The sequence below is a fragment of the Bos mutus genome, chromosome 20 (assembly GCF_027580195.1).
Source record: "Bos mutus isolate GX-2022 chromosome 20, NWIPB_WYAK_1.1, whole genome shotgun sequence".
NCBI lineage: Eukaryota > Metazoa > Chordata > Mammalia > Artiodactyla > Bovidae > Bos > Bos mutus.
This window is the reverse complement of record NC_091636.1, coordinates 56,355,963-56,370,423: the sequence shown is the minus strand read 5'-3', so window position 1 is coordinate 56,370,423 and position 14,461 is coordinate 56,355,963. Positions and strand designations below refer to the sequence as shown.

General features: G+C 48.7%; 1 protein-coding gene across 1 annotated transcript in view; it reads right to left on the bottom strand.

The window, feature by feature from the left end:
• Positions 1-4,029: 4,029 nt before the first annotated feature.
• The window catches only part of MYO10 (myosin X), a 260,360-nt gene continuing 249,928 nt past the window's right edge, over positions 4,030-14,461 (bottom strand). Inside the window, exons 35-41 of the mRNA XM_070357696.1 lie at positions 13,771-14,068; positions 12,683-12,890; positions 11,456-11,592; positions 10,132-10,252; positions 9,256-9,708; positions 7,022-7,213; positions 4,030-5,515 (exon numbers count right to left, since the gene is read on the bottom strand). Of these exons, the coding sequence (XP_070213797.1) occupies positions 5,414-5,515; positions 7,022-7,213; positions 9,256-9,708; positions 10,132-10,252; positions 11,456-11,592; positions 12,683-12,890; positions 13,771-14,068 (1,511 nt within the window). The 3' untranslated portion in view covers positions 4,030-5,413. The remainder of the gene's footprint in view (positions 5,516-7,021; positions 7,214-9,255; positions 9,709-10,131; positions 10,253-11,455; positions 11,593-12,682; positions 12,891-13,770; positions 14,069-14,461) is intronic.

The following is a 14,461-nucleotide window of genomic DNA, read 5'->3' as shown; positions in this document are numbered from 1 at the left end:
TCTGGGACAGTAGACCCTGTTTATGTCTCAAACTGCTCATCAACTCTGATCCTGTTATTACCTGAAAGAAAAAGTAAAGGTGCCTGGGTGAACTAAAGACAGGCACTGTCTCTATACTTTAAAAACATCTTTAATTTTCCCACATCTTTCCCTCACTCAAAATGCTGCAAGCTTTCTAAGCATCTTCCTTTTTATTTCCTTCAGAGGGTTTCCTCTAAGATGCCGCTTTTTATTGAAAAATTATTTATTGATGTGTCTTTTCTGTTGGGGGTAAGGACCCAGCTTCTACCAGCTTTGGGGAGCCGACTATGCATCTCGTTTCCACTCTGCGTGCAGCAATGTCACCTCGGAGCTTGCAATCAGCCATAGTGGGAATATTGCCACCCTGGAAATCAGCAAACACTACAAAATGGGATTGTTTTCCCTGGGGAGCCCGGAGATGAATTTATCTGCCAGCAAGTCAGTGCTGCCAGAACATCGAGTGCTGGAGAATTACAGCTCTTGTCATCCTGACTCAGACACTAGGTCTCAGCAGTAAACGTCAGGGTCACCTTCCCACTGCTGGGCAGAAGAATGCTCTAAGTTCGGGTGACAAAAGGGGGGCAAAATTAAAATAGGGCCAGCCGGCCGAGGTATGTGCCACTGAGTTGGAGCCAGCAATATGGGCTGACACATGGGTGAGGCAGAGTGTGCATCAGACAAGGCTGGACGCAGCCGGGCAGAAAGCACAGGGCGTGTAGTAGAGATTCATCTTTTGGTTAGGTTACAGGAGGGTTTTCAGTGCAAGAGTGCATTGGGCTTCCCAGGTGGCACTCTGCCAATGCAGACCTAAAGGACTCAGATTTGATCCCTGGGTTTGGAAGATCCCCTGGAGGAGGGCAACCCAGTCCAGTATTCTTGCCTGGAGAATCCCATGGATAGAGGAGCCTGGTGGGCCACAGTCCATAGGGTCACCGGACACAACTGAAGCGACTGAGTATGCACGCATATTTGGATTTATGTTTGATAAAGACATTCCAGGCATCTTGTCTGTGGATAACAGCATATGGGGATGGGGTGAAGGGTACAAAAGATGGAAGTATGGAGACCAAGAAAGATGCCATCTGGGGCTGGGGAGCTAGGACATGGCTTCTGACCTTTGTCCTGACACCTGCTCCATGCCTACAGCTCTGTGCTCAGGCTCCTTGAGGGCCCCCCCCCCAGGAATTCCCTCTGCCGCAGGGCAAGACCCACTCAAGGTGCCCCACTCTTGAGGGAGCTCCTCCACGCCCCTCCCAGTCACATGGACCTACGTGCTCTGGGCACCTGGAACACCACTCCCTGGATTTCCTGGAACTCACCTGACCACTGCGGTCACCTTGTGTGGTCACGTAGCATCTTCACCTGCATCTGTCTCATCTCCACAACTCCTTGAGAGTTGGGGCTGGGACTTGATCACTATGTCTGGCTAAACTCAGCTTCTGGGGCATTCCCGGAGGGCACCATGCTGGATTTCTTGGGCACGTGGACAGAAGACATTTTCTGTCCTGAAGAAGCTCTTGTCAAAACCTAGGGACTGATCAGGCAGAAACCAGATCTGTGCTGAGAAATGCAAGGAGGGCCGATCAGGAAGGTCATTCAATATGGTGGACAAGACAAAGCAACAGATCCAAAACCAGGGACTCTATCCTATGTCTGACATATGAAATCAAAATCCCAACTAGAGCTAACAGCTGGTCACAAAGGAGATAGCATACTTCTGTAATTACTTAAAACAGGGGTCCACAAACTCCTTCCACAAAGGACCAGAATGTAAATACTTGGGCTTTGCAAGAGCTCCTGTCACAACACACCAACTCTGCTGTTGAATGGTAATCACACTTCTAGATACCACACAAATCAGCAGGCAGAGATGTGCTATTTAGAAAGTATTTAGAATAACTATTTAGAAAGCAGTTGGTCTCTGGGCTATAGTTTCCAGACCTCTGACCTAAAAGATCAAAATTACAGATTTGAAAATGGTAATGCCAAGCTTAGAATCCAGATCCAACGCTTTCCCAAATATCATGATGTTTCTCTGGTCAGTTGTACAAAACAGGCATAAAGGTACTGGTTAAATTTGGGTGAGTGAGTGCAAGTCACTCAGTCATGTAGTCCCTGTAGGACTCCATGGGCTGCAGCCCGCCAGGCTCCTCTGTTCATGGGATTCTCCAGGCAAGAATACTGGAGTGGGTTGCCATTCCTTTCTCCAGGGAATCTTCCTGACCCAGGGATCAAACCCAGGTCTTCAGTTTTATATATTGTTTTGTTCACTATTATTAATAGATAATAAGGTTTAGTGGATCAGAATTTTTATGTTCTTTAAAGCATGTATTTGTATACCCAAAGGACACATGTATTTCTATTATATATCAAAGATCCCAATGGATGAAATAGATTAAATATAGAATTTGACTAGAAGCGTGTATGTGACCCAACTTAAGGTGCTTAGTAAAAAGTCTCACAAATGTTTGCTTTGTTACATTTCTGAACTATTTTTAGAGATAAATCAAGTGGGCTTTTTTTTCCTCTCCAAAGCTGTCTAGGACACAAAAAGGACTAGGCACCTCTAGAGATACCTCTAGAGATACCATGTACAGTCATATCTAAAATATCCTGGGAGAAAAGGAAGGTGAAAGAGTTTATGCTTTTGTGTATTTAAAATGGAAGGGGTTGGGAATATTTATGTGATTATATGCTTGGAATATTTCTGGAAGAACATTCTAAAAAATGGTAAAAATAGTTTCTGGGGAATTAAATTGGGTAAACCAGGGGATCACAGCTGGGTGGAAAAGTCATTTTACTCTCACTGTTTGAATAAGAAAAACCCCACCTATGTGTATTATCTTCTAAAAGAATTAAAAATGAGAACAAATGAAAAAACTAGGTTGTCCAACTAGTTGTCCATGTTGATGCCTTTCTCTGTAGTAAGCAGAGACTCCACATTACTCCACAGGTCACGTGCACAAACCTATTAGCCTTACACACAATGAGTGCGTGTCAATCTGGTGAAATCAGAATAAACTGCAGATGGAGGAAACTCAGTTTCTTAGCTGTGATCTTTTCTGCAATTGTGCGAGATGTTACCCCTGAGGACACCCAGGTGAAGGGTGTAGAGGCCTTTCTGTACTTCTATTCCAACTTCACTTGAATCTGTAATTACTTCTAAATAAAATGTTACATTGAAGCTACTGATGGGTAAAAGCTTCTGTGTAGAGAGACCTGGGTCCAAGTCCGGCACTGCTGCAATGCCTCAGCCAAGTCACTTTGCCTGTCTCTGCCCACTTCCTCATTATGTGACTGGGGGCGTGGGGCACCCTTCTGGGGTATGAGAAGTTATAGAGGCGGTCCTGAGTGGTCAGCAGGGGAAAAGGCACTTCTGCCGGCTGCTCTTGGGGCCTGAAATAAAAACAGTGACAAAAATAAAATACTGGAGTCTTAGCTCACTTTTGTTTGGTCACCTCCAGGCCAAGTGCTGGGGGGTACTTGGCTTCGGATCACCTCCTGATTGCTCCTGGGAGGCGGCAGCTCCAGGACACACAGGTGATGAGAAGGACACTGGGGGGACCAGTGACGTCACATGCCACGTCTGATTGAGGAGCCTGTGTAGGTTCTTTGGGGGAAATCAGTCGCTAAACAAATTCCCTGTGTATTCCGCTCACAAGCAGGTGAGCGGGGCTGCAAGCAGGTGGCGGGACAGAGGCACTGCCATCAGGCGTCTTGGGGCTCGGCTACAGGAGACAGTCCAACATCCACAATTCAAGTCCTCAGATTTCTGCGATTTCACTGAACCTGGTGTTTACCTTCTCCGCTTTCTGGGGGTCATGCTCTGTGTCTAAAAAGCTGCTGAAATGACGACGTGGTTGACATATAGTCCTGATGATCAAGTGCATGAAACACACAGCTTTGGCCCTTTGAAGCCTTAAGCATTAAAATGAAAACCCAACAAAAACACAAAGCCCATGTGGTATTGAGAGCCACCCCATAAAGAAAAGACACTGAACATTAGCTAGTATCTTTTATTGTCAGACTTTCTTGAGCCAAGAAACAATGATTCCGCATGGCTATCCATAGGGATAAGGCAAGTTTCTTCTCTTGGTGGGTAGACTTAGTTGGCCTAAGTCTTTACAAGTTTTCTGTATAAAAATAGAAGTCCAAGACCAGATTATCTTTTGTCTGGTCATAAATGCTGATTTATTTACAGGGGCCTTGTTCAGGCCACCATTATAAACTTGGGATAAAATAGGTGTGTATTTTATTAAAGCCTCAGCATTGAATGTCAGGGTCCTTTAAAGATTTGCTCAAGTTGCTTTCAAGGAAGGTGACAGCTTTCCCTCATATTCAAACAGGGTTAAGTCACAATCTATCCACAGAGTGATTCAAGCTAACCTTCCAGGAAACATTTTTTAACTTAAATCTCTTAGAAACTGAAGACTCCAAAGTGACTTCATACAGTTCTAAAAGCAGCCTTGGAGCCAGCTGTTTAAGAGTGGTTTATAAATACAGTTATTTGCAGGCTGCACATCTGTTTATAATACAGCAGACACAGACTGCAGACTTTGCTACATGTAATACAAACTGGAGTCAAAAATGTGGCTTTTGAACTACAGCAAAGACAGGAAAAATCCAGGATTCCGGGTTGTTAGTAAAACCACCTTGCAAAGTAACAGTTGAGGACTCTTGACTCTGAACGATTAAAATATACAGATGCTACACCATTCATTGCACATCCTCTTTCCCTTCGCTTTCAAGGCTCGCGGAACAATGATGAAAGTGATGTGTTTATGAACACATGCGTGCACAGGCAAGCGCATGCACGTTAAAGATGAAACAGAGAAGAAGTTAATAGGCGTCTGTGAGGAAGGCTGCCAGCAGCTCTCCACCTAAAACAGACCATCCTCTTACGCTCTCTCTCCGTCCCTCTCCCCAACTCCCTCACCTTCCCTCCCAGGGGAAATAAGGCCAGTGGGAGGTTAGTGCAGAATTGATGGATCGACGCCCCTCCCCCACCCCAAGCTCAGCAAGCCTTCCCGTAAAGCAGGGGCGAGCATCTATCTCCCTTCAGTAGCACAGTTACGGGGGGTTCATGTCGGCTCCACGGAGTTAAGGCACTTCCGGCTGCTTTGGTGGCAGCGTGGGTTTCGTTTCCTCTCTTTTTAAGGCATGTGTCACCTAGAGAAGTAAAGCTTTGGACACTGGGTTAAGGTGGTACAGCTGAATACACCGATCGCTGGAATGGACAGGGCGAAAGGTCCCCCAAGACACCTCCCTCCAACGAGGGGCTTCTGGAAAGTCTGGGGCGGCCGCAATTCAGACTGCAGACGCGGGAGCCGGCGGGGGCCAAGGAGCAGGGTGGCGCGTGCAGATTTTGAGTTCGCGTGGACTCAGGCTGCCTTCACCTGGAGCTGCCCTGGCTGCTCACGGAGCGAGAGGTGCTGTAGCGCTTCTTCACGATCATGCTGATGTAGGCTTTCATGAGCTTGGCCACGTCCACCACCTGCCGGGGGAGCAGAGTAGGACCACGGTCACCAAGTGTCCGCAAGGCCAGGGCGCCCAGGCTAACAATCAGACATCCTCCGCCCAGCGTGGGCAAGCGGGGGTCCGTCCCGCCTGCAAAAGCCAGCAACCTGCCCCGTGTGAATCCACGGATTCAGCCAAAAGTTCAACTGCTTTTGCCCTTTGGCTCCTGGTGGGGAGAACGAACTCGTGGCCTCGTCCTTCCACTGCGCCACCTGGTGGTTGCCTGATGTAAAACTGTCGCATTTTGCAGGTAAAATAAAGCCCCCCACCTAATCACATTAAGGGTCTTGGTATGATCAGGGCTGGGATGACTGTCCCCATTGAAAATAAGGGCAACACAACAGAGCCCACATCACAGCTTTTAAAGATTGGATCCCATCCTGCCAGTCAGCATCTCGTGATACAGCTGGAGAAACAGAACTGAGGGCCGGGGGGCGGCGGGCGGAAATGGGGACCACCACCTCCCACCCCACCAAGAGCCACCCACGCAGGTTCTGCTCCCTGCAGACTCTGCACGTGCAGGGGCTCTTTCATGGTGTGTTCACTGCTGCCCCTTTCCGGCCCATTCCTCCCGACGGCTGGCCTGGGTCCCTGCAGAGACATCCTAACTGGCTTCCGTCTTCCTGATCTCTCTTCCTTCTAATCCCACTGGACATCCCTGTAAAAGCACTGTCCTGACACACCATGCACAAAGATCTCACAGCGGTTCTCTGCTCTCTACTGGAGTTGACCAAACCCAGCAGCCGGGCACCAGGGACCCTCCTTCCACCCCACCGCACACCTCCTGCACCACATCTGTGGTCCAGTGATCACCTCCCAGCACCTCACCCTCACTTGGGATTCACGCCCATTTCTCACCTTTGCTTGCTGGCAGCTCCCTGTGTGGAGACCTCAACAGGCTTCCTGCATTCTCATCATGATTACTACTACATTTTATGCTTTGGAGTAGGATGGCATATATACAGGGGTTTTGTGATTTTTATTGTGAGAATTAGCTCTTCCCAGGCTGGGCTGCCACTCACCCTCCTGCTCCGTGGGCGCTGCCTGGCCCCAGTCCCATGGCTGTGACCCACTGCCACCTCGTCTAATAATTTTCGCAAGGCTTTATTGCCAAATTATATATAATTTTTTGGACCTCTGTGTCACTTCCCTTTCTCCTCCTTCAAGGGTAAGACCCCCCTGACAGCTGGAAACCAAATCTCTTCATTTCTATGTCACTTCCCTTTCTCTTCTTTTCCTGCAAGGGTAAAATCCCCTGACAGCTGAAAACCAAATTTCTCCATTGCAAAGGTATACAGAAGAAACGTGGGACTGTCAGATTTTGGCCTGTGAGAAACCTGCAGCAGGGGAGGGACCACCATACTGTATTTTCCTATGTCTTAGAGCGAAATATGCAAATAAAGCTATTTGGTCAAAGGCATCAGGAACTGGGATGTTGTCTTGCTAATTCATCAAGGCCACGGACGAAAGGTTTGCCTCTTACCTCACTTGTTTCAAAGAGCAGCTCCCTCTCATCGACGACGATCTTGTAGGTGTTGGCCAGGGGGGCACCGAAGGAGAGGATGTGTTCGTACTGGAAGACTTCCAATGGCCTCCCCTCCCCACGCTTGTAGACAGAGACCGCATCGGCGCTGACGCCCAGCCAGAGGTCCTGGGGAAAGCCACCTTCCTTGCACTGGGGGGCGGGCAAGAGTTGGGGCAAGATCAGATCAGCAAAGTCAGAAACAGGACACAGAAACCACAAGATGGGCTCTGAGCCCAGCCCTCTGCATGGTGTACTGAACACATTCAATGTGTCTTTATGCAGAGGGCAACTGAAATACAAGACGTGAGAAATGGTAGCTCTCTGACTGCCTTGATTGATTTCTGACCAACTCATCAACCCCATGCATTTGGAGAACACCAACTGGTAAATTCAGCATCTTGCTTGGACTCTCCACCTCTCAACATCACCACTGTCTTGGCCATGTGAATTAGCTACGTGAAGGTGGCCACAGGCGAGAAACTCGACAGTAATTTCCCATCAAATCAAGCAGCCTATTGCTGCATGCTAAGTGACTTCAGCTGTGTCTGACGCTTTGCGCCCTACACACTGTAGCCCAACAGGTTTCTCTGTCCATGGGATTGTCCAGCCAAGAATACTAGAGTGGGTTGCCATGCCCTCCTCCAGGGGATCTTCCCTACCCAGGGATGGAACTGGCATCTCTTACATCTCCTGCACTGGCAGGGGGTTCTTTACCACTAATGCCACCTGGGGATTCCTGTCTATCTCTAGTTCCGCCTCAATCCTGTTTTGGATGGGTGTTCTTCAAATACAAAATCTAGGATCATAGAGGGAAATTCTCCAAATATGTGCTGTGCAGTTTCAGCTCCTCCTGCAAAATACATCTTGTGACAAGTAGCAGCAATGGCCTTTTGTGTGTATGGTGGTTGATCTCATTCGTTTACCAACAGACTTTTTTGCACACATAAGTGGAGAGAGAGAGGAGCTGGGATATAGGGATGACAACACCAGTCAATGGGACGCAAGAGTGATACGCATCGGTGACACAGGAGACGAGGTACTTGTACAAAGCACCTGACTTAAAAACAAATGTAACCGACTCAACCAATCAACCCATCCACCCAAAGATGGCATCCAGTGAAAACTCATGGAATAGAGATCAATATTTAGGGTTTTATAAAGCCTTCTTTAAAAGTCAACAAATAACATGCTGAATGACTCTGATCACAAGAAAAATAGATGCTCATCTAGACCAAGAGTTGGCAAACTTATCTGTTAAGGAACAGACGGCAAACATTTTAGGTTTTGTGGTATTGATCACAGCTATTCAACTCTGTCATTTCAGCCTGAAAGCAGCCAGAGAAAAATACATAAAAGAAAGCACTGCTGTATTCCAGTAAAACTTTATTTACAAAAAAAAGAAGGCAGGCAGCATTTGGCCCTCAGGCTGCAGTTGTCAAGGCTTGATCTTGATCATTAATAAAATTCTCTTCCAATAAATGGTCTACTTAAAAAAAGAAAAAGGATATGAATCAGTACTGGGTTGATGCAAACTTAGCCAAATTCCAATTGTGTAAAAGAAATTTTTCCCTACAAATAGTCATGGGAAAAAAAATTAAAATCCAAGTGTATCCAAATTTTCTAATTTTATGGACATACTGCTAAGATATTTTTAAAAACTTTAATGCAGATTTTTACCAGCACTTTTTCATTGGGTGTACGGCTTGAATGAGAGTCAGTTACTTAAGAATAAATAATATCTTAATTTTCCACTTGCTTCTAACATTACAAGTAATTACTGAAAAGGAGGAAGAATACTTTGGGTGGGTACAGGAGGGTGTGAAGGGTAAAACTGGGGAGCTCTAACCTACAAGGGCAGGGCTTCCCAGGTTGCGCTAGTGGTAAAGAACCCACTTGCCAAAGCAGGAGACATAAGAGACACGGGTTTGATCCCTGGGTGGGGAAGAAGCCCTGGAGGAGGGCATGGAAACTCATTCCAGTATTCACCCCTGGAGAATCCATGGACAGAGGAGCCCAGTGGGCTACAGTCCACAGGGTCGCAAGGAGTCTGATATGACCGAACGACTTAGCATGCACGCAACCTCAGAGGGCAAGAGAGCCACGTGTTCCACCCAGTCCTCCTTCCCCTTGACCTTGACCGGTCACACTGACAGGTGTGCAACCTGGTCCAGGAAGCAGCAGCCCGCTCTCACCTCCACGTCGAAGAGCGTCGACCCGTACCCGGGCCACTCCTTGATCGAGGCCATGTACTTGGCCATGGCCTGCTCCTGGCTCACGCCCTGGAGCTGCTTCCACTTGTCCAGGATGCCGGCCCGCGCGGAGCACACCTCCTCCTTGACCCACATGTCCACCATCTGCTCCTCGTCTGCCTTCTGCCGTATCGCGGAGCCCGTCCGGAAGCTCCGCCGCAGGGTCCCCTCCAGGAAGCTCGTGCGCCTCTTCTCCAGCCGCTCCCCCGGCGTGAAGCTCTTGGTGGATTGGCTGATGCGGGCCTTGAGCCTCTGCAGCGAGTAGACCTCCTCGAGGGGCGGTACCGGGGCGTGCGGTGCGTAATCCCCCTGCAGATACTGGAGCCGCAGGGCAGCCAGCACCTGCAGGTTCTCCTCGGGGGCCGGGTAGTGGCCATGGATGACGGCTTCGTGGGCCTGTGAAGAAGTAGTCGATGGCTTCATGGGGCGAGACACTGCCGTGTGACACGACACCCCCCTGGCTTGCTCCCTCAAACCATCAGGATTTCTCTCAAATGCCATCTTCCATAAAATGGTACCCTAACACCCCTTTGTGGCTTTAAATTTCTCCCTGGCAATGGGTACCACTGAAAACATGTATTTATTATTTCCTCTCCCTCTCACTCCTCCCTATCCCCAACTCGGACAGTTCCTGGTACAGGCATTCATACGAAACGTACCCAAGTTTCCTTCTACCAGTGAATAAAAGAGCATCCCTCACTGGTGACGCTGAGAATTCTACGGCCGTGCCTGGGGTCTAAGGACTAGCAGTTAACCTGAGAAGGGTATGAATGGGTTCACCCCTGCGTGTCTGCAAAGGAACCTAAGAACTCCATTTACCTGTTCAAACATAAAGGCGAATTCCACGCTGTCTTTTGGCACGTTGTCTGTGTCCAGGAAGCAGTAAAGTTTGAAGTAGAATTTCCAGGGCTGCTCGCCCACCTCTGAAGTGGCGGCCAGCCTACAGACAAGCGGAGAGACACGCAAGGAGTAAAACCGGATACAGGCCAAGAGTGACCCACAGGGCCATCAGCGCATGGGATGTATTCTACATCAGGATTCAGACACCCTGTCTGGGCTCAGAGCAGAGTGTGGAGGTGGGATGGTGGGAGAGAAAACAGAGCCAGGGTGCACCCTGCTAACTTATCCAGAGGCGAAAAATATGCTTTCATCCTAGTTTTAAAGACAACAAACAGGCAGCCTTCAGTTAAACTGAGCTAACGAGTATTTTCTGAGTGCCCACTCTGGTTAGTTCCAGCTAAGCATTCTGATGCATTCAGAGGAAGAAAAGAAACAAAGCCTATTCCTTCATTCCCTTTGCCAGCTCTCAAATATTTATAACAACTGACCTGAGGAATTCCCCTGACAGTCCAGCGATTAGGACTCTGCCCTTCCACTGCCCAGGTTTGATCCCTGGTCTACTAAGATCCTGCAAGCGCACAGCGCAGCAAAAAAAAAAAAAACAAACCCAACCTGAACAAAAACTGACGTGAATAGCAGGGAAGCTGTGTTTACATAAAGTAGAAATGTCTGTTTTGTTTTTTTTTTCCCCATTTTGGCTTATTTCCAACAAAGCACTTAGACCAGGCCCACCCAGAAGAGAGGATGTCACTTCTCAGAGACTTGAAGTTTGGGGCTGCTGTAAACCTCGTGGTCTCCTGCCACATTTCTAAGTTAAAGCTGCTTCTGCCCCTTATGCAGTCGGGGAGGGCGAGGGCCCAGCCTGGCCAAAGTCTTGTTATTGGCACTAGCATCTTTCTAAAGTAGGAATATCTTCTGTGTTACTTGGGGGCTGTGAATATTGTAGGTCCAAGAGATACTAAGTGGGGTTTGAAGAGTTTATAAGCTGGCTTCTGTCTACTCGTCCAGCTTCAAAGCTAATGACAAGTGAAGATCTGAGAAAATCAGAAAATTCAGAGATAATGGGAACAACAGGGGACTGAGAGAAAGAATGGGGCAGAGGAACAAGGATGAGTGAATCCTATTTGAGACAGTGGCTCTATAGGGAAACAGGCAGCAGAGAGAGACGAGAAATTAAAAATGCTTCAACACAGGTAAAATGAGACTGATTCGAACACGCGCTGAAGCTGAAAATGGAATAGAAGTTCAAACCCTTTCTCTTCTTTCCTCTAATCTGCTGGCACTTCGGGGAGAAGGAACTTACTTTTCAAACTTTGCTAACACATCTGCTACGATGGTCCTGCTCTCGATGGCTTTATCGACGTGTCCATTGTACTCAAAGAGTGCGAACATGTTTCTGCTGTCCTCCATGGCCAGGCCTCGGATCAGCTTCTCCACCACCTGGAACACACGGGGGCCTCAGCTGTGGTTCTAGAACATGCCTTTATCAGAAGCCAGAGGGCGCTGCCGGCACACGCGAGGGTCCAAGCAGCTTTCCCACACCATCGTGTGTGGAATTTCAAAGGTGCCGTACCCCCTGGTTCTCTTGAAATCAGTTCTCTGTCTTCCTTGCCAAAAAGAACACAGGCTATTCTACCTCCTGGTAGGGGCAGATGCTGGGCCAGTTTCTTGCAAACTAGCCAAGTGCATGAAACTAAAGTCCTTTTGGGGACTTGCCTGGTGGTCTAGTAGTTAGGAATCCACCTTCCAATGCAGGTGACGTGGGTTTGATCCCTTGTTGGGGAACTAAGATCCACAGGCCACAGGGCAACTAAGCCTGTGTGCCTAGACATGAGAAGCCTGCACACCGCAACAAAGACCCAGCTCAGCCAAAATAAACAGATAAATACAATTGTAAACAACAACAAAAATAAAGCCCCTTTGTCTAATAGTGATTTCCGTTGATATTTCTGCTACACCAGCTTTCCTGGGTTTTATTGTACTATTCCTTTTAGCCCATTGGTTTTATAATATTAATACTAAGTTTACATTGAAAAAAGAAAGAAACTGTGCTCCCTTCTCCTAGTGCTCTAGATTGCTGTTGTTTAGTCACTGAGTCACGTCTGTCTCTCTGTGACCCCATGGACTGTAACCCGTCAGGCTCCTCTGTCCATGGGATTCTCCAGGGAAGAATACTGGAGTGTTGCCTTGGTCTCCTCCACGGGATTTTTCCCACCTAGGGATTAAACCCATGTCTACTGTGGCTCCTGCATTGGCAGGTAGATTCTTTACCAGTGAGCCACCGGGGAAGACCCCATGTTCCAGATTATTTGTGTGGCAAACAGAAATACTTTACTGCAGAAACGATCAGATACACCCTCATCATGGTGGCTGAGTCAGGTCCACAATGCCTACTAGACACTCCACTGCTTCTCAGATTAGCAGGACTACGGGCACGTCCTCGTTTACTGAGCAGCGGCAGTACGCCAGCCGAACTGCGCACGATTTTCCTGTCTGAGGAAGCGCGTGGGCCCGTGGGCCTCCCGCTTACCTCCCCGGCCGTGGTGTGGGAGTTGATGGTGATCTTGCAGGAGCCCCCACCGTGGCAGTACACCGTGGATGTCATCTCTTGCCGATGGATCAGAGCTTCTATTTCATCTCGCGAAGGCACAAACTCTCTGCATTTGGTTTTCTTAAGAGATTCGTAAATGAAGAGGGCATATTTTTCCATCTCAGTTCCTGGAAACTGTTCCCGTATCCTAGGAGACAAACACCGACCGTTAGTTGCCAGACTGAGCATGGCTGGCTACGGAGAGCTGGGCAGCTTCAAGGTGCCGCAGACCAAGGTGGCCAGTGGGGTCCCAGTGGGGAGCGGAGCCAGTGCCAGCCACTTCTGTAGTTCACCCTGTGCTGTTTAAGACGAAAGCAGCAGAAAGGGAGAGACAGGAAGGAAGGAAGAAAGACAGAAAATCCAGAGACCAAAGAGCCCAAGTATGACTGGGAACAACTTTTGCTACCAGCTGACCTCTGCAGAGCTATTATGATTGAAAAAGCCACGTGCCTCATACTGTCCTGTGAAAATCCCTTTTTCACAGTTAATCTGCATCTGAATCAGTTTCCACCTGCTTGATCTGAAACAAATATCTAACGGTTTTTGGTTTTTTTTTTTTCCTGTTTTTATAGAGTTTGCATGTGCTAAGTTGCTTCATTCATGTCCAACTCTCTGCAACCCCATGGACTACAGCCCGCCAGGCTCCTTTGTCCATGGGGATTCTCCAGGCAAAAATACTGGAGTGGGTTGCCATGCCCTCCTCCAGGGGATCTTCCCAACCCAGGGATCGAACCCATCTCCTGCACTGCAGATGGATACTTTACTGCTGAGCCACCAGGAAAGCCCTCATATAGAGTGGTGGCATTCAATTTATCCAGCATCCTACACATCAGGACCTCAAAGTGACCTGGTCCCTGGACCAGCCCCGTGTGGTTTAGAGACACAAAGGTCGTTTGCCCCTGGTGAGCTGCTCCAGTGACCTAGGAGGCTGACCCACACCAGGCGTCTTCTGTTCTGGGTCTGAGTTTTCGGAGCCACGGGCCACTGCGCCCCCCAACGTGAGCAGAGCCGCCCAGGCCACCTCGTACCTTCTCAGGTGGAACTTGAGGTACTTGAGGATCCCGCGGCTGGGCAGGAAGGTGCAGCTCAGGCAGGTGAGGATCTGCCAGCTGCAGAGGTTGCCCACGCTGCCCGGGTGGGGCACCTTGTTGGTCTGCTTGATGAGCTGGCAGTACAGCTCGTCTCGCAGAGGCCGGAGGTCGTGCCCCGTCTGGAGGATGCCCTGGATGATGGGAATAGGGTCGGACATGGACTCCAGCTGCTGGAGGGAGTTGAATATCTTGATGGCTTCGTCCTGAAGCGTCGTGTAGCCCTTGTCTTTGAGCACTACGAGGAGCAAAACAAGCACGAGTCACAGGAGGGGTTCAGAGATGGTACCCTCTGGGCAGTGCCCACCATGTGGGGTTTGGAGAAGGTACCCGCTGGGCAGTGGACAAGAGGCAGGACTGGGGACTAGAGCTATTTCAGTAGGCAGTGCCCACCATGTGCCCTGGACACTCCAATCAGCCAAACTGAGGCAGGCTAAACTAAATTATTTTTAGTTGTTTAAACTATTTAAACACATAACTGAACTATTTTACTGTGCAAAATGCTTGCTGAGAAGCTGGTCTATGCCAAACAAGTTCCACATTTGACAGGTAAGACACCTGTTTAGCGTCTGCTTCTTACAGCGTTCCCCAATCGTTTTTGCACCAGAGACCAAATTTGTGGAGGACAACT